The sequence below is a fragment of the Rhinopithecus roxellana genome, chromosome 8 (genome assembly GCF_007565055.1).
Source record: "Rhinopithecus roxellana isolate Shanxi Qingling chromosome 8, ASM756505v1, whole genome shotgun sequence".
Classification (NCBI taxonomy): domain Eukaryota; kingdom Metazoa; phylum Chordata; class Mammalia; order Primates; family Cercopithecidae; genus Rhinopithecus; species Rhinopithecus roxellana.
In genome coordinates, this window is record NC_044556.1 from 45,767,722 (window position 1) to 45,777,299 (window position 9,578).

General features: G+C 45.6%; 1 protein-coding gene across 5 annotated transcripts in view; it reads right to left on the reverse strand.

Annotated features, from left to right (window-relative positions):
- The window catches only part of SNX27 (sorting nexin 27), an 87,489-nt gene extending 78,244 nt beyond the window's left edge, over positions 1–9,245 (reverse strand). For 4 of the 5 annotated variants that reach the window (XM_010387150.2, XM_010387148.2, XM_030936555.1 and 1 more), the window contains exon 1: positions 8,749–9,245. In XM_010387150.2, coding sequence (XP_010385452.1) covers positions 8,749–9,062 — 314 coding nt within the window. In that variant the 5' untranslated portion in view covers positions 9,063–9,245. The remainder of the gene's footprint in view (positions 1–8,748) is intronic. The other variant, XM_030936556.1, reaches the window with a different exon arrangement.
- Between the last annotated feature and the right edge of the window lie 333 nt (positions 9,246–9,578).

Below are 9,578 nucleotides of genomic sequence, written 5' to 3' on the forward strand. Positions count from 1 at the left end.
TCCTTCCTCTATACTTCGATTGTGCTTTTCATTTATCTCTATTACTTCGTCTAGCTTTACACACAGTAAATTGTTTACCTTCCCTACTGCAGTTAAGCTTCTCAAAGGCAGGGATGCAGAGACCCTGTGACTCATACAAGCCAAGCAGTACTTTATATACAGTGTGTGCTTACTTGTGGAACCAGACTGAGTACCAAGTAATATTTAGCAGGCCGATACCAGGAAAAGTGATGCCCTAAATTACTGTTTTTCAGACAGTGGATCACAACCTAATGAGTTGTAAAATTAATGTACCAGGCCACTACCAGCACTCAAAAAAACAGAACAAACAAACTCAAAATACGAACAAACCAAAAAATACCAGAGTGGGCCTGGCACAGTGGCTCACACCTGTAATCCCAGCACTTTGGGAGGCCGAGGCAAGTGGATCGCTTCAGCCCAGGAATCTCAGACCAGCCTGGGCAACATGGTGAAACCCTGTCTCTACAAAAAATACAAAAAATTAGCTGGGCATGGTGGCATGTGCCTATGGTTCCAGCTTTCTGGGAAGCTTAAGGTGGGAGGAAAAAAGAAACCAAAAAAAAAACGTATTTACTGGTATCATGCACTCTGGTGTTTGGTTTTGTTTTAGAGACAGGGTCTCACTCTGTCTCCCAGGCTTGAGTTCAGTGATGTGATCATGGCTCATTGCAGCCTCAACATGCCAGGCTCAAGCAATCCTCCCACCTCAGCCTCCTGAGTAGCTGGGACTATAGGCACGTGTCACCACATGTGGCTAACTTTTGTATTTTTTGCAGAGATGAGGTTTCACCATGTTGCCCAGGCCGGTTTCAAACTCCTGAGCTCAAGTGATCCACCCACCTCGGCTTCCCAAAATGCTGGGATTACAGGCGTGAGCCACCGTGCCTGGTCAGTAAATATAATTTTTGTGAGGCTTATTTCAGGTGTGTTTTTTTGTTTTTTTGGGTTTTTTTTTTTTTTGCATATATATTGGGTTGTAATGTAAAATGTATCTCTTACTATGAGTTGCAATTTTTTAAAAGATATTTTAAAACTGCCTAAAATTTTTTTCCAAATGTGGGCTGAACTGTACCAACCCATCCATGGGCTCTTACTGGATTGCCCAAGAAACACAGAAAACACCTATATAGCTGAAGTGGAAGAAAAGAATGAACCTAACTGGCTCTAACCTAAACCACCACAATATCCTTTTGTCAGCAATGCCATCATCTAATGAATGAACTTGCCACTAGATTATGCTCAAAAAGCACTTTCCAGTGATCATAAATTGTTAAGTGTCTGCTTGTCAATTAAGTCTCTTTGCTTATCTACAAGGTCATAAGAATTATTCCCAATGGGACTTATCTTGAAAAATAATTATCCTTGAGAGTATGGTAACAGGTCCTCATCTGAAATAAACTGGTCAGTGGTGGATGGAAAGAGAACTGTTCTTCACAATAATTTAAAAGACCCAGACAAATCGTTACACTACTAATAAAATATATTTTCCTGGTTACAGCAATCTGTGGAAGTGATTTCTGAGGGGAAGGTAATGCTATTTTCAAATTTAGTTTTATTTGTTTGCAACCTCAACTACCTGTGAAATTAAAAGGAATTTAAAAATGATTGTTCTGCTGTCTTCACTGATAACCAACAGGGTAAAGATAGCAAAAATAAAGGCAAAGAATGCCTGTTTTAGTCCCCTCACTTCCAATTTAACAATGGGTAATAGTGGGTAATAAAGATATAAAATAGTTACAGTTCACAATAGTAGAACCAAAGTTCAACTGCTATCAAAGTTTATATGAATGTAACTGAATTCTAAGTTATCAGCAAGGTGCTCAAGCCTGTAATGCCAGCAGTTTAGGAGGCCAAAGTGGGCAGATCACTTGAGGCCAGGGATTCAAGACCACATGGGGCAAAACGGCGACCCCATCTCTAAAAAAAAAAAAAAAGTACGAAAAAATTAGCTAGGTGTGGTAGTGCATGCCTATAGTCCCAGCTACCTAGAAGGCTGAGGTGGGAGGATCACTTGAGCCCAGAATTCAAGTACAGCCTGGGCAACATAGTGAGACTCCTATCTCTTTAAAAGAAAAAGAAAAAGCTATAAAAAGAGAAAATAATCAAGATCTAGAATCCAAAGATCTGGATTTAATTCTGGTTGCCATTCATTGGTATAACACTCAGTTTCCATTTCCTCTCTTATAAAATAGGGATAATAGGCCGGGCGCGGTGGCTCAAGCCTGTAATCCCAGCATTTTGGGAGGCCGAGACGGGCGGATCACGAGGTCAGGAGATCAAGACCATCCTGGCTAACATGGTGAAACCCCGTCTCTACTAAAAAATACAAAAAAAAAAACTAGCCGGGCGAGGTGGTGGGTGCCTGTAGTCCCAGCTACTCGGGAGGCTGAGGCAGGAGAATGGCGTGAACCCGGGAGGCGGAGCTTGCAGTGAGCTGAGATCTGGCCACTGCACTCCAGCCTGGGCGACAGAGCAAGACTCCGTCTCAAAAAAAAAAAAAAAAAAAAAAAAAAAAAAAAATAGGGATAATACTCATATATTCATTTGGCAAGTATTTATTTATTTATTTATTTTACTTTTTTATTTGAGACGGAGTCTCACTCTGTCCCCCAGGCTGGAGGGCAGTGGTGCGATCTCGGCTCACTGCAAGCTCCGCCTCCCAGGTTCACGCCATTCTCCTGCCTCAGCCTCCCAAGAAGCTGGGACTACAGGTGCCCGCCACCACGCCCGGCTACTTTTCTTGTATTTTTAGTAGAGACAGGGTTTCACCGTGTTCGCCAGGATGGTCTTGATCTCCTGACCTCGTGATCCGCCCGCCTCGGCCTCCCAAAGTGCTGGGATTACAGGCGTGAGCCACCACGCCCGGCCTTGGCAAGTATTTATTGAAGAATACTTTCTGTGTGCCACCAGACATTTGGCTAGGGATACAACAAATACATACTATTTGATGTAGTCCCTGCACTTGATGAGCTTATAATCTTTCTACCTCACAGGGCTGTGTGAAGATCAGATGTAAAAACACTACAAAGTGGCTGGGTGTGGTGGCTCATGCCTGTAATCCCAGCACTTTGGGAAGCGGAGGTGGGCTGATCACCTGAGGTAGGGAGTTCGAGACCAGCCTGGCCTGACCAACATGGAGAAACCCCGTCTCTACTAAAAACACAAAAATTACATGGGTGTGGTGGCACATGCCTGTAATCCAAGCTACTTGGGAGGCTGAGGCAAGGGAATCTCTTGAATCCGGGAGGTGAACGTTGCAGTGAGCCGAGATTGTGCCACTGCACTCCAGCCTGGGCAACAAGAGTGAAACTCTGTCTCTAAATAAATAAATAAATAAATAAAACTACAAACTATAACACACTATACACACTGCAAAGCAGTAAAATGATTATTATAACTATTAATATTAACTTGCTCTACCTCTTAACCATCCATCTTTATTTCAAGAGCTTAGCAAGATCCAATAAATAAAGTATAGATGATCAGAGAGAACAGTTAGTATTAAACTGATTTTCCACTTAGGTTGGAATTTGAGAGCCTAACAATTCACTATTTGTTGGTATAGCCTTAGCTCATTACTCTCAATATAATCATGAAAATAAAATGAACTGATTATCCAAGGCCTACAACCTACTGCATCACCCTGGGCATGTAACTGGGTATGTGGGTTGCATTACCCATACCTGGCAAAGGAGTAAAAAAATAAAGATTTCTAGGCCCTATGAAAGATCTACTGAACCATAACCCTTAAAAGGTGAGCCTGAGAATCTGTACTTTTGATAAGCATACCCAAGTGCTTCTTATGTACCCTAAAGCCTGAGAACCGCTGCCATAAAAATTTCCTTTGATCAGTAACCATGATTTGGTTATTTCAAACATTACCAAAATCTACCTAGAAAGTATCAGCAAAATAGAATTCAGTTACAATTGAGACAGCAGCTCTTGAGACAGTACTTAGTCTGTGTTACATGACTCACACTTAACTCATAAAAATACTTCTTGTGGCACCAGTCTCTTTATTCATTTTCAAACTCTCACATAAAATGAAGTTAAAAAACTGACTTTCAAAAAACAAATTGATATACACAGTTTTAATTTATCGTATGACTTTAGTGAGGGAAAGCTGATGGGTCTATTATCTCGTGGCTATCAAGGAGGAAAGCATATACACTGACTAGCATAAATATATCATGATTCTGAATGCTTGCAAGCCAATCTTAGTGGTCCATGCTTAAACTAATCCCTCAAAAATACAGACAGTTTTATATCTATATCCACTGCACACTAAAACCTTCCAGCAGCATCTCTCAAGAAATCAATCAAGAGTCCTTGGAACTACTTTAACCTTAAGAAAATTAACCTGAAGTCAAATGCTACTTCACATACTATATAATTAGTGCAAAGACATATTTATTTTGGTTCTGTTTGTTGAAAGCATTCTTTACTCATTAGCCTCCAGGTACATACACATCAAAGGGAAAACACTCAGTATATGTTACACTGGGAAAAATTACAAGGTGGAAACCAGCATTGCTAGTCAAAAAAACTTTCCATCTGCAATAAAATTTAGAGCCCAGAGGGCTTGTTCATACTGCAGTACCAAGCTCTGTTAGAATCTAGATGTCTAGTTTCGGGCCGGGCACGGTGGCTCAAGCCTGCAATCCCAGCACTTTGGGAGGCCGAGGCGGGCGGATCGCAAGGTCCCGATATCGAGACCATCCTGGCTAGCACGGTGAAACCCCGTCTCTACTAAAAAATACAAAAAACTAGCCGGGGCCGGGCGCGGTGGCTCAAGCCTGTAATCCCAGCACTTTGGGAGGCCGAGACGGGCGGATCACGAGGTCAGGAGATCGAGACCATCCTGGCTAACACGGTGAAACCCCGTCTCTACTAAAAATAAAAAAAAAAACTAGCCGGGCGAGGTGGCGGGTGCCTGTAGTCCCAGCTACTCGGGAGGCTGAGGCAGGAGAATGGCGTAAACCCGGGAGGCGGAGCTTGCAGTGAGCTGAGATCCGGCCACTGCACTCCAATCCGGACGACAGAGCGAGACTCCGCCTCAAAAAAAAAAAAAAAAAAAAAAAACTAGCCGGGCGAGGTGGCGGGCACCTGTAGTCCCAGCTACTCGGGAGGCTGAGGCAGGAGAATGGCATGAATCCGGGAGGCGGAGCTTGCAGTGAGCTGAGATCTGGCCAGTGCACTCCAGTTTGGGTGACAGAGCGAGACTCCGCTTCAAAAAAAAAAAAAAAGATGTCTAGTTTTGAAAGGAGAAAGGGCAAACTGAACCATATGGGTTCCAATTTAGTTTCAGGACTAAAGATTAGGACAGAGCCTTGGTAAGCCTTTCTTTGTGTTTAAAAGAAACACAAAGAAACTGATGCTCTTACTTGTGTCCAAGTTTGTATGCCCTTAAAAGTTACTCTGTTCTTTTACATCTCTGTCAGTTGTCCAAACAAGTGAATTATAAAAACAACTTGTAAACACAATAGAAGAATCTAAAATAGGGAAAAGTCTTAAATAGCAATTACCAAGGTCCAAACGTTCACCTATGACTTGATATAAACTATATCCACACAATGATAATCCACCTATCCCTAATTCTGACCCCACCTGGCTCTTAATCAACATACAAAGCTTTCCTGGGGCAACAGAGGTAAACTTTAAGAACTTGGAGGACAGACAACAGCTCTAAGGAGTACTGCCTAAAAAAATGCTTTAGGAAAATTAGCATCCATCTAACCAAGATCAAGACAAGTAGCAGGCACAGATATCCCTCAAGAACCACATCTACTGCATTGCTGATTTCCCCTCACTTGAAACCCTAAAGAGAAGGCACAGATTATCGAAGAAAGGAAGAAAAGAGAACGACACTGTATAGTTGAGGTCTCACAGAATGTACCACTAGCTTGGCTTTGGGCTGTAATTATCATTACTTCCCCTATAGTACCAAAGAAGGTTCAGATAATTTGGAAATCAAAATACATGTAGTTGGAAAGCTGAGAAACCAATGCCAGGAAGATTTCTGATTACCACAACCTTCCAGAGAAGTCTTCCAGGCAGAGTATTCTTTTCCTCTGCCCACTAAAAGCAACAAAGTTCTCTACTTACCACAAAGGATGTGCCAAAAAGCAATGTTTTTTCTCTAGAAGGCAAAAATTTCCCAGCTTCCTAATCTGGAACTTGAGCCTAAGGCAAGTCCTTCTACCTTTCCTAGGGGATCATCTGAGGTCTACTTTACAGTTTATATCTAGGCTCTTGGGCAGAAGCCACAATAAAGGCAAGAAGTCGCTCCCTATGTATGTTGGGATGTGTGTATCTGCAAAGATAGATCATGTTAACTATAGTCTCCTACAGAATTATTCTTTTTAGTTTAGTTCCTTTAGATCCTGTGAAGAGTAAATAATTTAGAACTTTATCATAAATTTATAATTGTAAATGCTTTAGTTTTAAATTTAAAAATAAGAAGCTGAGTCCAAAGTTAACTTCCAAAGGGAAAGGAAAATGACATTTCCAAGACCTTCTATTGGAAGAAAACATCAGCCACAAATTTTGAGTTATCTATAAAGGAAATAATTAGGTGCCCAAGTATAAGAAATCTGAAAGTCATTATTGTAATCCCAGCACTTTGGGAGGCCGAGGTGGGCGGATCACCTGAGATCAGGAGATTGAGACCAGCCTGGCCAACATGGTGAAACCCCGTCTCTACTAAAAATACAAAATTAGCTGGGCGTGATGGCACATGCCTGTAATCCCAGCTACTCAGGAGGCTGAGGAGGGAGAATAGCTTGAACCTGGGAGGCGGAAGTTGCAGTGAGCCAAGATCGCGCCACTGCACTCCAGCCTGGGCAACGATCGAAACTCCATCTCAGGAAAAAAAAAAAAAAAAAAAAAAAAAAAAAATATATATATATATATATATATATAGTCAGAGAATACTAGGAAACAGTACATAGGACATTAATGAAACAGGAACGCATCTATTTACAGAAGGAACAGAAAAAAGGTATACTGCCTCCAAACACTGGCCTAGGTGAAAAAACTATTTTTTTTTTTCAATCAGCTCTCCCAGTTTAAAACCAACTATTTCTTGAGGTAGAAGAGATGAGGAAACAGAATGAGTGGACACCATAGAGTAAGAATGTCAAGGATAAGGGTAGATGGCACGAGATGAGTAAGAAGGAATGGACTTCTCTATAAGGCAGATTTTCAAAAGACTATTCCCTTTGCAAACCTACTGTTTTACAAGAGGCAACTGAAGGTTGTGGAAATTACAATTAAAATAAAATTTATTAAAAAATAAGAACGATTTCACGTGGGCAAATCGAAACATGGAGGGAGAGAGTAAAAGTGTAAAAAAGGAATGCACAACATATATTCAGTGAGAAGAAACACAGCACTGAAGACTGCTGAGGAGCACGGAGACAATGCGAGCACACACCGCCTGCAAGTCAACTAGCAATCACTATCCGAATTTCAATACAAAGTACAAAAACACAAATGTAACACCTAGATTAGAGTAGTGGAGGAGGTGTGCACAGAGATTGCAAGACAAGGCAGCATCCCGCAAGAGCATGAAGGGATGTGGTGGGGAAGGCGTATGAAGGGGGAGGGACTGCAGCAGGGGAGAGAGGGTGGGCTGCAGCAGCAGAAGGCGCCTTAAAAAAGCAGAAGAAAGGAAAAGCAGCCTAGGGGAGAGAAAGACTAGGACAAAGTCAAGTGTGGGATCACAGTAGGATAGAGTAGAAGAGCAGCAGAGACAGGCATGCCCTAAAAAAGCAGAGAGGTCAAAGACCCAAAAAGGGCTTGAAGTAGTTTGGGAGGAGGAGGACTGACAAGGAAGGGGTCCACCATAAACCTGACTAGAAGGAGGCATGAGTGTAGACTGGGAGTAAAGGCAGGAGGCCAGGGCAGAGATGCTCTCAGAGGGGTGTGCTGATGGAGACACTAGATTCCAAATTAGGGTGTGATACGGGGGCAACCGAGAAGAGAAACTACAGTGTCAAATCCCACACCCCCTACCCCAAAGGCATGCAAGGGTCAGAAAGCAAGGTAAACTCTTGGAGTAGAAATACAAAAACGAGGGGAGGAAAGGGGCACACGGTGGGATGGAAACATTTAGCGGCAGCTTAACCATGAGGAGAGGGTAACTAAGGAAAGAAAAAGGAGTGGAGCGGGGAGGGATGCTGTTTCCGGAGGAAAAGTAGGAGCAGACCAGAGTTCCTGCCTACTTGGTCTGGAGGGCAGAAGGGGCAGTCCACGGGGGCGCAGGGGAGTGCTGGAGAACGAAATTGCGATGCTGAAGATGAGAACTTGGGGAGGACACGGTACTGGCTGGATCAGAAAACCAAACGCCGTCAGTAAAGAGCAGATGAGGTTCCTTCTGAGCAAGACGAGGGGGAGTGAGGAGCAGAATGCAGCACGCCAAACGGGAAGGCAAAGGGGCGGAGAAGAGCCCAGAGTAATCGGGGCACAGGGTAGAGCACTGGGGGCACAAGGGCATCAGCTGGAGACCACGGGGTGGGAGACGGGCGTCGCAGAAGCCCCGGGGCGGGTGGGGGGAGGGCAGCCCACAAGGAGGGGCCTGGCTGCGGAGGCCTGAGGGGCCGGGGTCGCGAGGCCGGCTCGGAGCTCGGGGGAGGTGCGGCCTGGGGGTGACAAGGGTAGCGGGGAGTGCAGGGGCAGGAGGAGGGGCGCGGGGAGGGTGGGGCGGCGGGCACCCCCGATACTCACACCTCCAGGATGCGGTCCCCCTTGCGCACCCCGGCCCGATCGGCCGCCCCCCCGGGCAGCACGGCGCTCACATGCTGCAGCGGCGCGTACAGCTCCCCGTTGATGCTCCGCAGTTGCCCGCCCTCGCTCACTTGGCCCCGCACGTTGAAGCCGTAGCCGGACTCGGACTTGACGATGCGCACGACCCGCGGGCCGCCGCCTCCCCCGCCGCCGTTCCCGGCGCAGTGGAGCCCAGACCCCCCGCCGCCGCCGCCGCCACCTCCGTTCCTGTGAGGGGCCGAGGGGTGAATCCCTTCCCCGTCCTCGTCCGCCATCTTGCGAGCAGGCGAGCCGTACCCCCGCCCCCTACGCCTCCAAGGCCTCGCGGCGCGTGCTCGCCCTGCCCGGCAGCCGCACGACCCCCGACGCGCGCGCCCGATCCGCCGGCCGCGGGACCGACTCGACCAACGAGCTGCTGGTGGGGGGTGAAGAGGAGGCAGGGGGCGGGGGAAAAGCGGACAATTGGGCACCGTGGGGCCTCCTGGGAGATGTAGTTTATGGGCGGCGGGGGCGGGGAGCGGTCTGGGCCCGGGCCTGAGCCGAGGTTATAAGACGCAGTTCGGAGGCAAGGCCTGCCGGGAGTTGTAGTTTATCTTTTATGCTGGGTTAGGAGTTTGATCTGTTGGGTGGGGAGAGTATAACCCAGCACCCAGCGTGGTAGAATGATTCAGTTCTTGATGCAGACCAAGTTTCCCCCCCCCCTTTCATTTCATAACCTCTAAAAAACAATTCATTTCATAACCTCTAAAAAACATTCTAACAATGTTAGAATAACAACGTTTATGATTCAA